We start from the raw sequence: 22,492 nt of genomic DNA, 5'->3' as shown, positions 1-22,492 counted from the left end.
GAGGCTTAATAGCCTGGCTCAGCAAGACAGGTAAAAAGGGTGCACTGGCTGGCAGAACAGGCAAGTTCAGTGGTATCTCAGCACATCAGGTGGCATCTCAAAATGGGGGCAACCCATCACACAAACATAAAAAATTTTTACGCAATCTTATCCAGTCAGAAGACAGGATATTGGGCTAGATGGACCTTTGGTCTGACCCAGTATGGCCGTTCTTATGAATAACTGCCATTTAATTACATTTCATTTCCTTGACATCTAGTAAGTTATAATGATACCAGTTCTCTCATGGTCCATACTATCTCCCAGGACAGATGCAATTTGTATTTCTAATGTAAAAAAACAAAACAAAAGAAAAACATATGGCAAGGAAAATGCTTTCTTTATACAACTTGAGGAAGCAGAAAAGGGCACATTGTGGTAGATTTCAAAGCTAATGGATGAAGCCACACACCCATGGATCATAGTGGGGTGGGCAGGAAACCTCACACATGGTGCAGTCACAAGACTTCCAGCAGATACTTTAGATCCAGGGTGTGGGTGCCACGCTCCCTCCCATTTCCCCAGGGAACAGAGGATAAAAACAAATGCATATCTCTACCTAAACATTATGAGGAAAATCTGCAAGGAAAACCTCAGAGTATTCCTTCCCTCAACCCCTTCCCTCAGTTTTTCCATGGAGGAAGCAATGTGGCTCACTGTCTTTTACAGTATGCAGAGATCTTTATTCCGAAAAGTATGAAATACAAAGAATAGGCTATTTTTCCATTTGTGATTGCATATGGTAACACTTTTTCAACTGGTTTCAGAGTAACAGCCGTGTTAGTCTGTATTCACAAAAAGAAAAGGAGTACTTGTGGCACCTTAGAGACTAACCAATTTATTTGAGCATAAGCTTTCATGTGCTACAGAGCTGTAGCTCACGAAAGCTTATGCTCAAATAAATTGGTTAGTCTCTAAGGTGCCACAAGTACTCCTTTACTTTTTCAACTGTTTTTTCTTAGTAACATTTAATTGATTAAGCAAAAAAAATATTCACTTAAATGTTTGTACTTTTTATTCATTGTAAAATAAAAACCAAACTTTGAAAAGCATGGCATGGAATAAGTTCTTTGGCAACTAAGTAACAAGTCATATAAGCTTTTCTAATATTACCTTTTACAATTCAACAAGTAATAGAATACATACACTCACCTACACACATATAGACACACATGCACACGTGCACCCACAACACAATAACAACTAAACAATCTTAACTACTTCCATTCTCATTAATATAAACAAAGTTTTAAAACGTACCAGGTACTGCATGGCAATAGAGCGTCGAAGGGGTCCAGGGGGGCCTATAAGAAAGACATCTTGCCCCAAAAGATCTTTTTGCATTATCCATCTTAGATGCTGGACTACAGATTGGGCCAAATTGTCTGACACTGTAAGAAAAAAATATATATATAAATTAACTCTAGTCTGAATTATGCAGCTTTAAACAAATACTATTAAATGAGGTTGGTGGCCAGTAGGGATTACTGACATCGTACTCCTTGTTTATTTAGATTTTAAAATTGAATACATAAATCCATAAATCCAAAGTTGAATAACTCAAAAGCAGCTAATTGTGCACATAGTCTCTGTAATCACATATGTTCCCTACCTACCCTCATTCTCCCTGCCTCACTCCATTCATTTGTTTGTTAAATTCATGTCACAGTTGCACAATGTGGCCCCAGTCTTGACTACTGTAACATGAATAATAAATGAATTACTACTGTTATTAGAGAAACAGTACTTATCTAGCCTATATCTCATTGCTTTCATATAAAATTATATTTATTAAATAGTAATGTTTGCACCAGATCAAGTAGCTTAAGTTGTAGTGATAAATAAGGTCTAATTTGCTAGGGTTTTTTTTAATCAAGTTCTTCTATACATTTTAATCTACTATAATACAGATAAGTAGCTATGCAGAGTTAAAAATTCTAGTCAAATCTTAGTACTTCAGTCTTCTATATTATGTAGCCTCCAAAGACAGACTGAAAGCTAACAGACTCAAAGCAGATCCACTGGCTCTACATTAGAGTTGCTGAAGTCAGGGATGGAAGTATACCAGAAAAATACTACTTATCCTGTTAATTTACATTCCAGTATATTGCTCAAAGCATAAATTGATACAGTTGATACAGTTTTTGATTTGTGTGTTTCTGCTTACTCTCTGATATGCAAAATTTGGTAATTTGGAATAGATTTCCCAATCAAAAATAAAAATTAACAAGATTCTTCTGTGTCTTATTTTCATACTTCCTATACGTTTTGCAGCAGCCTTTTATCAAACAATCCTAAATCTGTTTACAGTACATTACTAGAGATAGTAATGGACTTGCAAACAAAAAATGTGCCCAAAACATATGATAAAATTTAAAACAAAAAACAAAAATACATTCAAAGGCAAATGGTTTCTATGAATGGTTATACCACCACCGACTATACCAGTCGATCTCTCTCGTAGACAGAAACTGTCACAGAAGATTTTATGCCTTCCACAACACATCCAATTCTCACCTCAGCATACTCCCAATTAGCTTCCAAGGCAAAAGCAATATAAAAGTTAGCCTATTCTTTATCTCAGACATGCCACTGAAGAACTCCCCTAGGATCCTAAGTGTTGGGAAAGCTACTGGCACTGAGTCATACAAAATAATTAGCCATTAGGTACAGCACATGTTTCCTCTGTGACTTGCCACTGTGGCAGACTGTTTAGAAGAGGCAATGAAGGAACACAGAAATTAGGCAGTGATGAAAAAAGTTCTTTCACCTTTTCCTTCTAATCAGAGAGGACCTTCCAAGGCAGTGGGTGAAATTTGAGCCCCAAGGAAGTCAATGAGAATTCAGCCATTAACTTCAATGAAGCAAGGATTCCTCCCAGGGCCCTAAGCCCTTGGGAGTCTGACACTGAACAAACCAAAGATTTCATGTTGTCCTTATACAAGCTCCCAGAATTGTGGAAAGACTGTCACATATCCAACTGGCATAACTTTTTTTTCACATAGGTTTCACTGTCTCCATCCATGGAGGCAGACGATTCTTGTAGATTGCAGAGCTTTTAAGGAAGGGTGTGGTCTGAGCCATCTAGTTAAGCTGAACCATGAATTCAGAGTGGGCCCTCAAAGACAACAAGGAATCAAACATTCAAAAAAACCAGGATAGGAAGCAGTAAATCACAAGAGCGCTGGAAAAATTTAAGGGTTACCACATCTCCCTTGACTTAGAAAGATATTAGGCTGTACACACTATCTTCATTCCATTCAATCTGCCTTCCCTATCTTTTGTCCCAGAACAATCTCAAACCAAGACTTATTCCCACAGTGCCGCCAAGAAGATATGAGCACCATCATTACCAGGAGGCGTTGGAAATGGATTGGCCATGTTTTTCAGATGGAAAGTGATTCCATCAACAGAATAGCAATAAGATGGACACCTGAAGGCAAGCAAAAACGAGGCCGCCCAAAAACAACTTGGTGAAGCTGAGCTGAAAAATCTGGGGCACAGCAGGGGAACCATTGAAAGACTTGCCAGAAAAGTACATGAGTGGAGGAGCTCCATCGCTGCCCGAAACACCAGAGGCATAATGGGTACTAATTAACTAAACTAGGCTGTGCAGTCAGTAAGAAGCAGGAACTAATATGTAGGACCACTTTTTTTCTATGCAAGACCAGTAAGCTATCTTAAAGCTATCTGCTGTCCTCTGAGATAATTGCTATGTGAAAGTCTTTGCAGAATCAGGGCATAAAGCAGCAGAGGATACCTCAGACAATTTCAGATGCTAGTGATGTACCCAAGCCTTGCAGAAGAAACAAAGAAACCAGATCTTGAAAGATAAGTAATATACAAAGTGATTTTCTATGTCTGACTTTCATTTTTTATTTATTATATTTTATGTGCATTTACTGGCTTGTGGGATGATCCAACCATTTTTATATTGTTATGAAAAATTAATTCTATATGCACACCCAGAGAATAAGATGAGCATCTGCTTTATAAATCTAAATAAATGCAATCAATTAAAAATAGATACAAATTATTTATCATTTCATCTTACCTAGATATTCGGCTAATCATCTCTTGCCCTAAAAATAGCATTTGGTACCTATTCACTTTAAAAGCATTTTAATTCAACTTAAAAGTTAATCACATTTCTTGTATGAAAAGCATCTGTTTAAAGTATCAGGGTGGACAGGGTACACTACAATGCAGCATACAAAATTACTCCATGTTGTTCAGTAAGATTTTCAGTGCAGAATAAAAAACTTCAATATTTTAAGCTGAATATTTTGACATGCTATCCAGGAAAACCACTAAAGGCTTGATCCTGCTTCCACTGAAGTCAATCAGATTTCCGTCATTGATTTCAATGGGAACAATACTGGGCCCTAAGCACGAACTGTTTAAAACAAAGTACACATTTGTATTACACAACCAAAGGGAACAGACAATTCAAGTAAGTGCTTTTAAACAACAGATTATTTATGGACGTATGAATGATAACTATTATTTATTCCATCTGGTGTCACCATATAAACACATCTATGCTGGAAAAATATTTTTTTCAAATTCAATATGCATTCCATAGATAACACATACACACAGATTATGAAAAATAAATTCACCACAGAGAATAACAGAATGTTGGGAATCATTAAGAAAGGAATAGATAAGAAGACAGAAAATATCATATTGCCTCTCAATAAATCCACGGTACGCCCATATCTTGAATAATGTGTGCAGATGTGGTCACCCCATCTCAAAAAAGATACATTAGAATTGGAAAAGGTAGAGGAAAGGGCAACAAAAATTATTAGGGAGATGGAACAGCTTCCATATGAGGACAGGTTAAAAAGACTGGGACTTTTCAGTTTGAAAAGAGACCACTAAGCGGGGATATGATTGAGGTCTATAAAATCATGACTGGTATGGAGAAAGTAAATAAGGAAGTGTTATTTACTCCTTCTCATAACACAAGAACTAGGAGTCACCAAATGAAATTAATAGGCAGCCGGTTTAAAACAAACAAAAGTAAGTATTTCTTCACACAACGCACTGTCAACCTGAGGAATTCTTTGTCAGAGGATGTTATGAAGACCAACACTACAACGGGGTTCAAAAAAGAACTCAAATTCATGGAGGATAGGTCCACCAATGGCTATTAGCCAGGATGGGCAGGAATGGCACCTTTAGCCTCTGTTTGCCAGAAGCTGAGAATGGGCGACAGAGGATGAATCACTTGATGATTACCTTTGAAGCACATGGCATTGGCCACTATTGGAAGACAGGATATTGGGCTAGGTGGACCTTTGGTCTGACCCAGTATGGCCATTCTTATGTTCTTAACAGTGTGAAACTTTCTATGAGAGACTTTGGGAAATTAAAAAAAGCTTCATTATAACACATAGTTCAAGAAGAGACGGCTCATGCAGCAAATCAGAAAAATTGCACTATCAAGAGATTGCTATTTATAATTGCTGAAAAAGTATTTGCTTTTAAAAAATATAACCACAAATGTAAAATTGTTTTAATAAATAAACCTATCCTAAAAATTGTAAGATGCAGACCATCCTTGAAAGGCATTAACTACGTTCTTTAACCTGTTTTATGAACTTGTCCCTTGTGCTTTTTTATCATGACTACTCTTTAATAAGAGGGTTACAACAGCCATATATGATAATGTTTTAAGTAGGTAGGAAATCTTGCTGTAAAACTGAACTCTTCAATTTCGCTAATCATGCATTAAAACATGGCAAAGTCAGCTGTCATGCAGCGTGACTGTGAATGCCTCTGGTGTATTTCACAATAATATGAGTAGCCAGTTCTATTTTTAGGATGGCCTCAAGAAAAAACTTGGGTCAGACTTAAAAGCAGTGCCAGAAATAGAAACAAGATTTAAGAATGTACAGCAACATTTGCAAAACAAACTGACATGTAGAACAGAACATAAATGTTGTACAGCATACAAGAAAATTCTAAAGTCTCTAGGGCATTCCCCCATGGATTTAATGTACTCCAGTGCACTTATGTTCTCCTGGTTGTAGTATTTACCCTGGAGTTTTAACATCCAGAAATACTGGTTATTAAATTCCTACAAAATTTCATAATATCCCTTTTTAGGGATAATAACACCATACGCAGAATTCCTTACGGACATATTTAGTACCCAGGAGCTGGAGAAATGTTTCTTTGCTTACTCGTTCCAAATCATTCTGTTAGCATGCAGATTAAAGTTCTATCAATTAAAATACATTTTGTAAAATAACAAAAGTCAATACATTGAGTATTTCTAAAATCAATCAGAGGCAATATGTTTCAAATAAATGCTGAAAAGTCATCAAGGAAAGTATGCTCCTAGATAGTCTCTCATGACACTACCTCTCTTGTTTTTCCAGAAATTATTTTTATACTAAAATTTAACTTCTATACGTCATTGATCCTCTCTATACATATACTCTATATATAAACCATGTTTAAATTACACAGTTAAGTACTCAATAATTCAGGAAAATTATGAAGTTATGATTGTATATACAACCTCGCCTCTCCTCCTTGTACCTATGCATTATAATTCAGTCCATAATTAGGTGATCACATTTTTTCGACACTTTCTTTAGCAATTTATACTGAACAAGTGCATCTAACTTACATTATTTTTTGTGTACTTACACTATTTTCATTGTATATCCAGTACATTGTATACCCAGTATATCTATATTGGCTTACACTTTTTATATGGTTATATTCTCTTATCTATCATCATCGTAGAAGTACTATACATTTACTTTATGGCCAATAGTAAAGCTTTTTTTAAAGGTGAAATTTAGGGGTTGAGGCAAACTAGTTGAAAGTTAGATTGCATGTATATGCCACAAAACGTTCACTACTATTATTCAGTGTAGCTCTATTGGCTTCAATGGAGGTAAGCTGATTAACACCAGCTGAGGATCTGGCACTATATTTTTATTTTGAGTCTGTAAGATGTTGTATAAGAAGAGTTTGCAGTATATTCTGTGTAAGTTATACACTAAAAGACCATCAGGCACACACAGAATAGTACACAGTATTACAAGTTGCTATGCTTGTATATCTAGGCTGGGGGAAAGAAAGTGCATGATATTATATTATATTATATTATTTGAGAAGCAGGAGGACACCTTACAAAGTGTGCATGCATTGCTTATAAAATAGGTAGTCAAGCCTGAGCCCGAGAATCCTCAAAAACACCTAAAATACAGTCTTTGCAGCACAGGATGGCTGTCGCTGCTTGTTCTTCCTAACTGGCAGATGTCAAAATCAAAATGGTTACCCAGCCAAAGATACAATCCAGCCCACTAATGCTTGGATTTGCAGCTTGTACCAACTCTGCCCCACAGAAAGGGTGAAAGCCACCACTGAAAGACTCTAGGCAGTCTCTCCTGGCAAGTCTCTCTGTTCCAGCTAGAGTGAATCCCATCATTCTGGAAGATTCATTTTCCTTCATAGCTACCATCTTTATGCAGACAGGCAAAGACATTTATCCCCAACAAGATAACATCCACTCCCAAAGGAGCAACATAACATACTAGATCACGTAGAAACCCAAACTGCCTTGGCAAAAACAGAAAAGAAAATGCAATGGTTAGTCAGGATAACAACAACATACATTTAGCGATAACATACCAATGGAACATTCAATAGAAAAGGATGATGGCTTACCCTGAGCCCTGCCTACAGTGTGTGGATGGGGTCAGAGGGAAAGCCTTGCGATATCAGAAGACCTTGAATTGCCCTTTGGCTCCTTCCCCAGAAGAGACTAAATATGGGGGAAGGAGGCTGCTTCTTCTGCCCCAGTCAAGATATCCTTAGGGCCAGAGAAGTCACCAACACACGGACAGGCTATGATTGGGTGCCAAGGAGCCCTTGACAATCATATAGGAAAACCTGCAGCAAATCCAGCCCACTGGGCCATCACCCCACTGCCTTCTGAGCCAATAAAAAGGATAAAGGAGAGGCAGGGAGCCTAAGGAACCCTGCTGTTTACCTTGTGCCATGATTAACATAGACCATTTAATCCTATTATTTGCCTTCTCCCTCATAGCAAATTTTTGATCTATGACGGTACTTTGCATCTCACCCAATTATTAGTTTCTTTAGTAGACTCTCACATGATACTTTTTCCAAAGGCCTTTTGGAAGTCTAAATAGACATCAACCAGTTCTCCTTTATCCACTAATTTAGTGAGACGTTGAAAAAATTCTGAGAATTAGGGAGAAATGATTTTCCTTTGCAAAACCATTCTGGTTAGACGCTGTCATATCATGATCTTCTAGGTATTCTGTCATTCTGTTTTTAATTACCATTTCAACCAATTTGCAGGTACAGATATTTACTGGTCTGCAATTCCATGGATCATCCATAGAGCCAATTATAAATACAGTAACATTTATTACCCTCCAATGCTCTGGAAGAAGAGTAACTAGAGTTCTTCGAGATGCATGTCCCTGTGGGTGCTCAACTTTAGGTGCATATGTGTCCAGTGCCTTTGATCAGATATTTCTGGTAGCAGTGCCCAATCAGCCCACAAATGCACTCTACACATCTTTGTGCCCTGTACTAAGGCTATATAGGGCTGTGTGGGTAAACTGCCCTCAGTTCTTTCTCTCCCACAAAGTCCACAGAGAAATCCCAAAGCAGAGGGGAAGGAAGGTGGGTAGTGGATGCACAGAGAGATATGCCTCAAAGAATGCACAAGGTGAGTAAGTGTTCCTTTTTCAAGTAGTGTCCCTGGGAGTGCTCCACTTCAGGAGACTCCCTAGTAGTAACCCCCTTAAGGAGGCAGGAGATTTGGAACAGATTCCACTACTGAAGAGAGAACCACATTGTCTACTGCAGCATCCAATCTAGCAGCATGAACGAAAACATAATGGTTGGGGAAAAAAATATGTACCAAGGTTCACATTGCGGCTCCAAAGATTTCAGCAACTGCAACGTCCTTGAGTAGGGTACAGATGTAGAATGTGATCTAATAGAATGTGCAGTCATTCATAGGGAAGGTTGAACATCAGTGAAACCATAACAGGTAACACATAGAGAAATCCATTTAGAGAGTCTGTGTGTGGAAACAGTGGATAGCATAGACCTATCCGCAAAAGACACAAAATGTCCAGAGGACTTCCTGAAAGGTTTGGTTCTGTTCAAGTAAAAGCCCAGTGCTCTCTTGACATCTAGTGTATGGAACGTAAGTTCCTGCACTGTCTGACATAGCTTACAAAAGAAAACTGGAATTAATAGTCTGATTAATGTGAAACTCAGAAGAAACTTTTGATAAAATTTTTGCAGGGGTTGTAATGACACCTTCTCCCTGGAGAACGAAGTAAATGGAGGGCCTGCCATTAGAACCTCAATCAGCCCAACCTTTGGAGCAGAACTGATGGCCACCAAAAAGGCCATCTTCATACACAAATGTAACATAGAGCACATAGTCAGTGGCTCAAAATGCTGTTTCATGAGATGATGAGGAACAAGGTTGAGATCCCAAAGCAGAGTAGGATCTCAACTCTGCGGGAAAAATTTATAAGACCTTTCAGGAACCTCATTGTAGTCAACTGTGTGAAAATTAAGAATAATAATGGCAATTACACCAAAGATGATATCTTCTCCATTTCTGGAGGTAAATGTGTCTTGTAGATTCCTTCCTGCTATTTAAAAGCACATTGCACTTCCAATGAACAGGATGCCTCTAGTCCAGACAGGAACCATGCCTGGAGTTGCAGAACATTCATACTGGAATGAAGTGTTCAATCCGCATTTTGAGACAATAGTTGAGAATTGATCAGGAGCCACCATGGAGGACAAGAGGCGAGTGTGATGAGATAAGGACACCAACTTGCCCTGGCCAAGTTGGTGCAATCAGAATGACTCTGGCTTGGTCCCGATTGATTTTGCTGAGAACCTCTAAAAGCAATGGAGTTGGTAGATACACATAAAACGAACAACTTGTCCATAAAATGAGAAAAGCACCTCCTAAACAGAATTTCATGCACTTCATGTTGGCTGCAGGGCCAAAAGATCATCCTCTGGAAACCGCAAAGGTTAGGAATATTTTGTCGAGGACTTGAGAGGCCAGATCCCATTCATAATTTAGGGGCAAATGTCTACTGAGACCGTCTGCCATGGTGTTTTGTATACCCGGGAGGTAAGAAGCTCAAATGACTATCTGGTTGGCTCTGCGCCTGCTCAAAAGCTTTATTGTTTTGGTGCAGAGCAAGGGGGAAAAGTCCTCCTCTATGATGATTGATATGATATATACAAACTATGCTGTCTGTTACAGTCTTACAACAGAGGCGGGCAGCTACAGCCATGATGTTTTTTGAGAAACCCCCTGCGGCAAAAATCAGGCTGCAGGGTAGGACCTGATACTGGTAGTGACCGTGATCAACTATGAAATGAAGAAATCTTTTGCAAGAGGGATGAATTGTTACATGGAAGTAGAGGTTGAAAGTCGCAAACAAGTCCACGAACTCCAAGGAGGGAATAACTACTACTCGGAACACCACCCTGAAATGTCTGACATTCAGATGTCTGACATCCTTGTTCAAATGGCTGAGATCTAGTATTGGTCCCCAAAACCATTTTTTCTCGGGTATCAGAAAGTACCTTGAATAGAATACCTTTTCCTTTGTACTGAAGTTGAACTAGAGCAAGCGTGGGCAGGATCCAGCCCGCCAGCCATTTTAATCCGGCCCTCGAGCTCCCACTGGTAGCAGAGTCTGAGGCGTGCCCCACTTTGGTGCTCCGGCGCTCCAGCCAGGGAGCAGGGTCCATGTGGCTCCCAGAAGCAGCGGCATATTTCCCCTCCAGCTGCTACGCATAGGGACAGCCAGGGGGCTCCGCTCTGCACATTGCCCCTGCCCCAAGCACCACCACCGCAGCTCCAATTGGCCGGGAACCACAGCCAATGGGAACTGTGGGGGCGGTGCCTGCAGACAGGGCAGTGCGCAGAACTGCCCAGCCGCGACTCCGCATAGGAGCCGGAAGGGGGACATGCTGCTGCTTCTGGGAGCCACTTGAGGTAAGCACCGCCTGGAGCTTGCACTTCTGAGCCTCTCCCTGCACCCCTGCCCCAGCCCTGTTCCCCCTCCTGCCCTCCAAACCCCTCGATCCCAGCCCAGAGCACCCTCCTGCACCCCAAATTCCTCATTCCTAGTCCAACCCCGGAGCCCGCACCCTCAGCCGGAGATGGAAAGCATCAGAGAACAAGGTTCACTATATTCCTTATAAGACTGAATCTGGGCACCTCAAAACTACTTGCAGTACATTACCTATGGGCTTCAATAAGGCCAATGAGGAGGACCATGAGGCACGGAGGAAGGTAGCCATCACTGGTCTTCCCAAGAACTAATAGGCAGAGGTCTTCTATGCTGCCTCTCTTTCCTCTGCAGAGGGGAATAACATCTTCTCGAATAAACTGGAGACCCTTGAACAGAAAGCTGAGTCTGAGTCTGAATGCTCCTCCATATATTGTAAAGGGGGTGACAAACCTTCTCCCTGAATGGTAGAAGTTTAGGAAGCAATAAATTTCAGTACAAAATGTGCACTTGGAGACCCAGCAGATCTTGGTACTAAGAGGTGTCTGGAAGTCGCAAGGAGGCTCGTTCGGTACCATGAGATCTTTAGGGCACCGGAACTCCTGAGATACCAGGAACACGATAGAACTTGACATAGGCTTCAAGGTTGTTCCCGATGTTGCTGTCGGAAGCACTGATGAAAATACTGATGGCACCACAGACTCTAAGAAGGCTGTTTTTCTTGCTATTGTGGGCTCTGATGGTAGTAGTAGTCATATTTGGTCCCATTCTTTTCCTGCCAAGAGACAGATCTGAGATGAAATCTTAGAGTACCTTACCATACCTGAAGTAGTCGGTGCCTCAACAGCACTCCTTTCGGAGACTGAAGATTCCAGGGATTGGATCTTCTTTGAGGAGGAACTCTTAGTCCTGCTCCTTTTATCCCCTTCCTTCGTCTTTGAGTGGAAAGTTCAGAACTGATGGACCAGTTATAGGTAACCTCAGTCACAGAGAGTTTTGAAGACTGGGATCTCGATGCTGCCTTCACGCTGGAAGCTCTCGTGACCATGATCTTAAAGTACACAGGGCACTAACAGAACTAGAGGGTTCCTGTACAGGAGGGTTCTCCGTACCCAGGCCTGAAGCCGGTCTTAAGGTTTGCTTCATCATTAATAGCCTCTACTTAATTTTCCTGTTTTTATGGGACCTTCCCTTAAAAGAAGTGTAAATCTTACACTTGCAGGGGATATGCAAGTCTCCCAAGCAACGCCTGACTCAGCAAGAGAGGCACCTTTTAAAACCCAGAGAACCCAGCATCCCAGATACAAGAAAAAAAATTTGACCCCTGAATAGGGGAAAAAACAATATTTTTATTTTTTAGAAGGAAAAAAGAACACGGGAATAACAATTCTAACAACTATATACAGCTAAGTATCCTATAAACTAACTGAAGAACTAACACTATGTACTATATTCTAATGCTAAAAAGAAAAACAGCCACACAATAAATTCTGTCACTGGACGAAGGCGGTTGAGAAGGAACTATGGGTGTTTAACATGCACACACCTATACAGCCTTGACACGAGACATGAAGAGGATGTGAAGGGTGCACACACGGGCCAAACATACACTGCTACTAAAAATCTCTGACCAAAGGCAAAGGGCACATGCACTCCTGAAGTGGAGCAACCACAAGTGGAGCAACTGCTCGAAAAAGAACAGTGGCTGTTTTTAAATGAGAGATTGGATAGTTTTGTAGGCACTTTAGCCATTTCATACTTAAGCTCCGTCAGAACTCTTAGATGTAAATCATTGTTATGGATTTCATGTTTTTTTAAATTATCAGTTTGTTCTACCACCTCTTCTTCTGACACCTCAATATCTGCTTTCTTATATTTCTAATCCAATCATTTCTTTCTAAAACTGGTCAACATTTTTTTGCAACTTCCTTGTGATTCTGGGGAGCCTATTTAAAGGAGGAAATATAACTTTGCCTCACTCTCCTCCTAAACACTAGTGGCTGAACAATTTTTTCTCAAACAAACAAACCAACCAACCCTGAGCAGGAAAAAGCCTTGACAATTTCAGCCTGCAAGCTGAAAGTTTCAGAAATGTATGACTACCTGAGAAACACAGCTTATCTTATCTTAAGTGCAGTTATTGCTGTAAATCCTGCTATTAACACAAACGTGTTAATCATTTATGGGCCTAGTAATGTCACTGACTTTTTAAGCAGAATTGCTAATTAGCTTCAATAGGGAATTCTGTTTAAAGATCAATGCTACAAGATGGCTCTGTTTTACAGTCAACATCAGTAGGAATTACTGCTTTAATTATACTATATTGTGAAGTAAATAGAGGGGACCATATAAGAATACTTTAATTTATTAGTAAAATACTTCTACAGAAAGTTCAACTCATGTTCTCTGTATGCTATTCACCCACAAGATGCTCATCCACTGGACAGACTTAAGGTTGTATTTACGAATATTACATTATAATAATTTAAAATCCAATATGTGGAAAGTCTTTTTCGGGTAATCTGATTTTACAGTATATACTGCGTCCAAGAAAATTACATTAAAAGAATGTTAAGGTTGCAAAGTCAACCACATACAAATTAGGAAATACCAAAATGAGGATTGCCAGTGCATATGCATATAAAGCAGTCATTAATTACACGGTGATGTACTATTTTATCCATGTGCAATCAGGATGGATGCTACTCACTGAATAAGTAGCCATTCAATATTTATTTTTGTCCTCACCCTTCAGTGTGTCCCCCATGCACTATTTACTCATACCATGCAACCCTTACATCCTGTATACAGCATTATTCTTGTCTAGGGACTTTTCTATGGTGTTTTCATTTTCAGGCTTTAGTTCTTTACAAACATAAATTAATTTATCTTCAAACCCTGTCTGAGGTAAGGTGATATTATTGTCCTTATTTTACACATGGAGAATTAATGCAGAGAAATTAAGACACACATTTTCAAAAGTGTCAGCTAATTTTGGGTGCTTAACTTCAAAAGCTTAAGGCCCGATTATTCAGAGTACTTATATTTTATAACACTTCATATGTTCAGTGCACAGCTCCCATTAACCTCAGCTGCAACTGCGTGCTCAGCACTTCTGCAAATCAAACCCCCCAGTGTCTTAAGTTGGGCACCCAGAAAATGAAGAACTCAGTGACCTCTGTGAAATTTTAGTTTTATTTGATTTGCCTAGAATCACGCAGGAATTTTTTTTCCGACGGACCATATGCCAAAAGTATTTGAGGGTGGTGTTATCTCTGAAGCATCAGGGATACCAGACAGGGTGGACTAGTGCTCTGAGGTAGTACAGAGAATCCTCTTTCTTAGTTATCTGGCTGGTATGTCTTGCTCACATGTTTAGCAAATCTTGTAACTTAACCACATGTCCAAATGGATGAGGCTTTTTTTTAAAACAACTAACAAAATCATCCAAAGCACAAGACTTGGTGGTGATGGGAGACTTCAACTACCTAGACACCTGTTGAGAAAATAACACAGCAGAGCACAGATTATCCAACAAGTCTTGGAATGTATTGGAGACCATTTTTTATTTCAGAATGTGGAGAAAGCTACGAGGGGGAAGGCTGTTCTAGATTTGATTTTGACAAAGAAGGAGGAACTGGCTGAGAATTTGAAAGTGGAAGGCAACTTGGGAGAAAGTGATCATGAAATGGTAGAGTTCATGACTCTAAGGAATGGTAGGTAGGAGAACAGCACAATAAAGACAATGGATTTCAAGAAGGCAGACTTTAGCAAACTCAGGGAGTTGGTAGGTAAAATCCCATGGGAAGCAAGTCTAAGGGGAAAAACAATTGAAGACAGCTGGCAGTTTTTCAAAGAGACATTATTAAGGGCACAAGAGTAAACTATCTCACTGCGTAGGAAAGACAGGAAGTATGGTAAGAAACAACCCTGGCTTAACAAGGAGATCTTCAGTGATCTAAAACTCAAAAAAGAGGCCTACAAAACGTGGAAACTTGGTCAAATTACAAAGGATGAATATAAACAAATAACACAAGTATGTAGGGACAAAATCAGAAAGGCCAAGGCACAAAATGAGATCAAGCTAGCTAGGGACATAAAGGGTAACAAAAAAAACATTTTACAAATACATTAAAAGCAAGAGGAAGACCCAGAACAGAATTGGCCCATTACTCAATGAGGGAGGAAGACAACAGAAAATGTGGAAATGGCAGAGGTGCTTAATGACTTCTTTGTTTCGGTTTTCACCAAGAAGGTTGGTGGCGATTGACGTCTAACATAGTGAATGCCAGTGAAAATGAGGTAGGATCACAGGCTAAAATAGGGAAAGAACAAGTCAAAAATTACTTTGACAAATTAGATGTCTTCAAATCACCAGGGCCTGATGCATCCTAGAATACTCAAGGAGATGACTGAGAAGATATCTGAGCCATTAGCAATTATCTTTGAAAAGTCATGGAAGACGGGAGACATTCCAGAACACTGGAAAAGGGCAAATATAGTGCCCATCTATAGGAAGGGAAATAAGGACAACCCGGGGAATTATAGACCAGTTACCTTAACTTCTGTACCCTGAAAGATAATGGAGCAAATAATTAAGCAATCAATTTGCAAACATCTAGAAGATAATGAGGTGATAAGTAACAGTCAGCATGGATTTGTCAAGAACAAATTGTGTCAAACCAACCTGATAGCTTTCTTTGACAGGATAACAAGCCTTGTGGAGAGGGGGGAAAATGGTAAATGTGATATATCTTGATTTAGCAAGGCTTTTGATACTGTCTTGCATGACCTTCTCATAAACAAACTAGGGAAATGCAACCTAGATGGAGCTACTATAAAATGGGTGCATAACTGGTTGGAAAGTCATTTCCTGAGAGTAATTATCAGTGGTTCACGGTCATGCTGGAAGGGCATAACAAATGGGGTCCCGCAGGGATCGGTTCTGGGTCCGGTTCTGTTCAATATCTTCATCAGTGATTTAGAAAATGGCATAGAGAGTACACTTACAAAGTCTGTGGACAACACCAAGCTGGGAGGGGTTGCAAGTGATTTGGAGGATAGGATTAAAATTCAAAATGATCTGGACAAATTGGAGAAATGGTCTGAAGTAAATAGGATGAAATTCAATAAGGACAAATGCAAAGTACTCCACTTAGGAAGGAACAATCAGTTGCACACATACAAAATGGGAAATGACTGCCTAGGAAGGATTACTGCGGAAAGGGATCTGGGGGGTCATAGTGGATCACAAGGTAAATACGAGGCAACAATGTAACATTGTTGCAAAAAAAGCAAATATTGTTCTGGGATGTATTAGCAGGAGTACTGTAAGCAAGACACGAGAAGTAATTCTTCTGCTCTACTCTGCATTGATTGGGCCTCAACTGGAGTATTGTGTCCAGTTCTGGGCGCCACATTTCAGAAAAGATGGGGACAAATTGGAGAAAGTCCAGAGAAGAGCAACAAAAATGATTAAAGGTCTAGAAAACATGACCTATGAGGGAAGATTTTAAAAATTGGGTTTGTTTAGTCTGGAGAAGAGAAGACTGAGAGGAGACATGATAACAGTTTTCAAGTACATAAAAGATTGTTACAAGGAGGCGAGAGAAAAATTGCTTTTCTTAACCTCTGAGGATAGGACGAGAAGCAATGGGCTAAAATTGCACCAAGGGCGGTTTAGGTTGGACATTAGAAAAAACTTCCTGTCAGAGTGGTTAAGCACTAGAATAAATTGCCCAGGGGGGTTGTGGAATCTCCATCATTGGGGATTTTTAAGAGCAGGTTGGACAAACACCTGTCAGGGATGGTCTAGAGATAATACTTAGTCCTGCCTTGAGTGCAGGCGACTGGACTAGATGACCTTTCGAGGTCCCTTCCAGTTCTATGATTCTATGCCAAAAAACTAAGAGACACTATCCAATAATTCAGGCCTCAGATTTAGATCACAGAAAATAAATACATACCCATATAGATTTACCAACCTAACAGAATTAAAATGTTGTAATTTGTTGTTATTGAAATTAAAGTATTTGTATTAGTGTAAGAGAACTGGAAACTGACTAAACAGAAGTGAAATGGACTAGTGCATATTCACTGTTAAAATTGGGTGAAATGAAAAAGTAAATGTACAGCACAAATGGTGTCAAGTGTCAGGGGTATGCCTGCATCTGTGATTTTCACTCCATGCATCTGAAAAAGTGGGTTTTTTACCCATGAAAGCTTATGCTCAAATAAATCTGTCAGTCTTTAAGGTGCCACCAGACTCCTTTCAGAGTAACATCTGTGTTAGTCTGTATTCGCAAAAAGAAAAGGAGTACTTGTGGCACCTTAGAGACTAACCCATTTATTTCAGCATAAGCTTTCATGAGCTACAGCTCACTTCATCGGATGCATACTGTGGAAAGTGCAGAAGATCTTTTTATATACACACAAAGCATGAAAAAATACCTCCTCCCACCCCACTCTCCTGCTGGTAATAGCTTATCTAAAGTGATCACTCTCCTTACAATGTGTATGATAATCAAGGTGGGCCATTTCCAGCACAAATCCAGGGTTTAACAAGAACGTCTGGGGGGGATAGGAAAAAACAAGGGGAAATAGGTTACCTTGCATAATGACTTAGCCACTCCCAGTCTCTATTCAAGCCTAAGTTAATTGTATCCAATTTGCAAATGAATTCCAATTCAACAGTTTCTCGCGGGAGTCTGGATTTGAAGTTTTTTTTGTTGTAATATAGCAACTTTCATGTCTGTAATCACATGACCAGAGAGATTGAAGTGTTCTCCAACTGGTTTATGAATGTTATAATTCTTGACATCTGATTTGTGTCCATTTATTCTTTTACGTAGAGACTGTCCAGTTTGACCAATGTACATGGCAAAGGGGCATTGCTGGCACATGATGGCATATATCACATTGGTGGATGTGCAGGTGAACGAGCCTCTGATAGTGTGGCTGATGTTATTAGGCCTTGTGATGGTGTCCCCTGAATAGATATGTGGGCACAGTTGGCAACGGGCTTTGTTGCAAGGATAGGTTCCTGGGTTAGTGGTTCTGTTGTGTGGTATGTGGTTGCTGGTGACTATTTGCTTCAGGTTGGGGGGCTGTCTGTAGGCAAGGACTGGCCTGTCTCCCAAGATTTGTGAGAGTGTTGGGTCATCCTTTAGGATAGGTTGTAGATCCTTAATAATGCGTTGGAGGGGTTTTAGTTGGGGGCTGAAGGTGTCGGCTAGTGGTGTTCTGTTATTTTCTTTGTTAGGCCTGTCCTGTAGTAGGTAACTTCTGGGAACTCTTCTGGCTCTATCAATCTGTTTCTTTACTTCCGCAGGTGGGTATTGTAGTTGTAAGAAAGCTTGACAGAGATCTTGTAGGTGTTTGTCTCTGTCTGAGGGGTTGGAGCAAATGCGGTTGTATAGCAGAGCTTGGCTGTAGACGATGGATCGTGTGGTGTGGTCAGGGTGAAAGCTGGAAACCGCTGAATTCAGCGAGAAACTGCTGAATTGGAATTCATTTGCAAATTGGATACTATTAATTTAGGCTTAAATAGAGACTGGGAGTGGCTAAGTCATTATGCAAGGTAGCCTATTTCCCCTTGTTTTTTCCTACCCTCTCCCCCCCTCCCCCGATGTTCTGGTTTAACTTGGATTTAAACTTGGAGAGTGGTCAGTTTGGATGAGCTATTACCAGCAGGAGAGTGAGTTTGTGTGTGTATGGGGGTGGGGAGGTGAGAAAACCTGGATTTGTGCTGGAAATGGCCCACCTTGATTATCATGCACATTGTAGGGAGAGTGGTCACTTTGGATGAGCTATTACCAGCAGGATAGTGAGTTTGTGTGTGTGGTTTTTGGGAGGGGGGTGAGGGGGTGAGAGAACCTGGATTTGTGCAGGAAATGGCCCAACTTGATTATCATGCACATTGTGTAGAGAGTTGTCACTTTGGATGGGCTATCACCAGCAGGAGAGTGAATTTGTGTGGGGGGGTGGAGGGTGAGAAAACCTGGATTTGTGCTGGAAATGGCCCAACTTGATGATCACTTTAGATAAGCTATTACCAGCAGGACAGTGGGGTGGGAGGAGGTATTGTTTCATATTCTCTGTGTGTATATAAAGTCTGCTGCAGTTTCCATGGTATGCATCCGATGAAGTGAGCTGTAGCTCACGAAAGCTCATGCTCAAATAAATTGGTTAGTCTCTAAGGTGCCACAAGTACTCCTTTTCTTTTTGCGAATACAGACTAACACGGCGGTTACTCTGAAACCTGTCATTGTAAGGAGGATGGTCACTTTAGATAAGCTATTACCAGCAGGAGAGTGGGTTTGTGTGTATGTTTGGGGGGGGGGTTGAGAAAACCTGGATTTGTGCTGGAAATGGCCCAACTTGATTATCATACACATTGTAAGGAGAGTGATCACTTTAGATAAGCTATTACCAGCAGGAGAGTGGGGTGGGAGGAGGTATTTTTTCATGCTTTGTATGTATATAAAAAGATCTTCTGCACTTTCTACAGTATGCATCCAATGAACTGAGCTGTAGCTCACGAAAGCTTATGCTCTAATAAATTGGTTAGTCTCTAAGGTGCCACAAGTACTCCTTTTCTTTTCACCAGACTCCTTGTTGTTTTTTTAGCACAGATGTTTAGGAATTTTAAATGATGTAAAGCAGTATTTCTCAGCTGGTGTGTCACAGCCCCCAGAGGAGTCACAAGGCATTGAGAGAATTATTACAAACTAAAGCAAAGAAATCTCACTTCCCCGCTCCCTGCACACCCTTACTCTTCAAGGTCAAATACGCTCTATCAACCTCTCCATACACATACACAGTTAAATTATATAGGTTTATTGTTACCAATACATTTTGTACTCTGACTTTTATAGTAAATGAGTACAAGTGTTGTGAAAATGTTTTACTTCAAATAAGGGGTTGCCAACCTGAGAAGATTGAGAAACACTAATCTAAGGTATTAAGAGTAATTAACATAAGTAATTTATACTAAAAGTACTGTAACATCAAGAGTATCTGAAGGAATGAAGACCGACCATATTATCTAAAAATCCAAACAACTTTAATGCAACCACAGTCCTACCACAACAGTGTCTGCCTCGCCTAGCGCCAGCAACAGGCCCACCACAAAAAGCATTTCCATTCTCATTCCCACAGCTTCTCTCTCAAGGGGGATGGCAGGGTAGGGTGAATGCCCATTACAATTTTAATCAGCTTCCCTCTAAAAAATATATTCTTCTCAGTTTCTTCTTTAAAATACCGAGGGATAAGTTGAGACATATTGTTTGCATGAGAGTAAGGGTTTGTAGGACTGGGCTCCAATATTCTAGACACATTATACATTCACTAGCCAAAGGAAAGAGGTTTCTTACTGTAGTTCAGTGGCACAAGTTCAGGGCTCTTCGGCACTTTGAGTTTAAATGACACATCTCCAATAGTAACAGTATCACCTAAAAAAAAGAAGAAATATTAGAATATATTGTACGCTTTTTTAAAAACATACATGTGCTTTCAATAATGCTGATACTGTAGCCCTAAAAGTGAAGAAGGGTATGACTGCACATTCAGGGAACAGCCTCTGCTGAGTTTCAGAACTATTACTGTACTAGCATCTAACACTTTCCAATGGTTCAAGCACCAGGATATTTTTGGTTTAAATAATAACTGAACACTTCCATAGACAGTACTTTTGCTGTTGTTATAGCCAGAGCCCTCTGTATTCCACAGCTATGGAATTCACTCTTCGCCACAGAGCTGTGCTCCAGAATCTGAGCTTTCATCTTTTAAAAATTAATCTTCTAGCCCTCAAGACTGCAGAACCTTGAAAATGTGAAATGAGCATAACTTAATGGAGTGGTGATTTTCCAGAGTATGCAGACAGCCTGAAACAATACCTCTGAGCTGTGCAAACTGACCCACTCATCTCAATCAGTGCCCCATCAACTCAATGGTTGTTGAACCTGCAGAATCTGGTATCTTCCTAAGATGTCACAAAACACTAAGTCCTTTCAGCTCTTGTGAAGTTTTAGAATTGGTAGCTTAGTTTACGGTTATATTTTTCTGAGGGATTGGGGTGGCAAATATAAGTCAGAGCTAGCACCCAGAACCCTCTCATGAACCCCCAGGTCAGCCCATGTGCTTCAAAAGGATCCTGGCCACAGCTCCCTGTTTGCAGCAGCTCACAAGAGGCCACAGGGGACAATAAATGTGTTCGCTCATCATTTTAACATGTATGCAAAATGTCTGATGTTGATTGTATATATTCAAAGTTTCCACGTATCCCTTCTCTATGGTTATTTTAGAGGGTCTTTCACCTCCTTTTTTAAGTAGTTAATTTTTCCCACCAACCTTTCTCTAGTTCAAACAGTTCTTCTAGGAGGGTTTTTTTTTAAAAAAACATTTTTAAAAGTTCACTAGATACAGATACATCCTTCTTCATTTTAAGCACTATTAGAGACCAGAGTATGCAACGGAATTAGGGAACATAAAAATATCACAGCATGGAGGAATGAGAGCAGACTCCACAGAGCCACTTCTCCCATTCTTGCATAGTTGGGTGGGAAGGGAAGTGGGTGAAGCCTTCACTACACCTCTTATACCCCCACAAATTCACCAGCCAACACAGCTGAGCTGGCATAGAGGGGAAAGTATTTGGGCCAGGCACAGAGCTGGCGCAGATTACTTCCTCCTTGGAGCAAGAGAGGAATTAGGGATCGTTTTGTGACACCCTAAGGTTCTCCTTGGGCAACACCTAGTTGTACTGCCATTTACCCACAGTCTGTGGAAACCCATAAGCTAGTCCTTACTGATGGACTTTCTCTCAGGTCTTACAAGTTTTCCCTGATAAATTCTAAAACCCTAATTATTCCCTTGACTCTCTCAACTAGCATTAGCTCATTCTCCAGCTTTGCTACCTTTATCTTTTCCCAGCATCCCTTAATTGGCTGTATTTGTGCGTTAAGTTGCACTTTTCAATTTTACATTTCCAGTACAGATTTGTATTTTATTTTCAACTTCCAGTCCTTGGCCAATCCCTCAAAAAAAAAAAAAAATTAGCTCCTTTTCCTTACACTCTTCATTTTTGAATCAACAGTAATGTAATGTGTCTGAATTATGATATTTTTTAGCCTCCTTTCATGCTACTCTATTTTAATACCATATTCCTCTTGCTGTTTCCTGAATCCTGGTTCCTAAGAAATGCTTGAACAAATCTAACATTCATTATTTAATACCCTTTAACAGTCTACAAGAAGCACTGTATCGACAAACAACGTATGCAGTGTTTCCTACAGTAACTCCACTTACATCAATATAATAGGTCAGTCTTTCCCTGTGGCTAGTTGATGGTCACTGTTCCTTTAAGCTCAGGATCCCTTTAAAACTTA

At 40.0% G+C, this 22,492-nt stretch overlaps 1 protein-coding gene across 4 annotated transcripts in view; it reads right to left on the bottom strand.

Moving 5' to 3' along the window:
• Positions 1-22,492, bottom strand: part of VWA8 (von Willebrand factor A domain containing 8) — a 294,392-nt gene that overhangs the window by 262,318 nt on the left and 9,582 nt on the right. For all 4 annotated transcript variants that reach the window (XR_012159153.1, XM_073345760.1, XM_073345752.1 and 1 more), the window contains exons 2-3: positions 20,480-20,557; positions 1,300-1,430 (exon numbers count right to left, since the gene is read on the bottom strand). Coding sequence is in view for 3 of the 4 variants with exons in the window: in XM_073345760.1 (XP_073201861.1) it covers positions 1,300-1,430; positions 20,480-20,557 (209 nt within the window). In the remaining variant the exon portion in view is untranslated. The remainder of the gene's footprint in view (positions 1-1,299; positions 1,431-20,479; positions 20,558-22,492) is intronic.

The sequence above is a fragment of the Lepidochelys kempii genome, chromosome 1, assembly GCF_965140265.1.
Source record: "Lepidochelys kempii isolate rLepKem1 chromosome 1, rLepKem1.hap2, whole genome shotgun sequence".
Taxonomy (NCBI): domain Eukaryota; kingdom Metazoa; phylum Chordata; order Testudines; family Cheloniidae; genus Lepidochelys; species Lepidochelys kempii.
The sequence above is the reverse complement of the archived record's forward strand: the minus strand, read 5'-3'. Positions and strand labels throughout refer to the sequence as shown.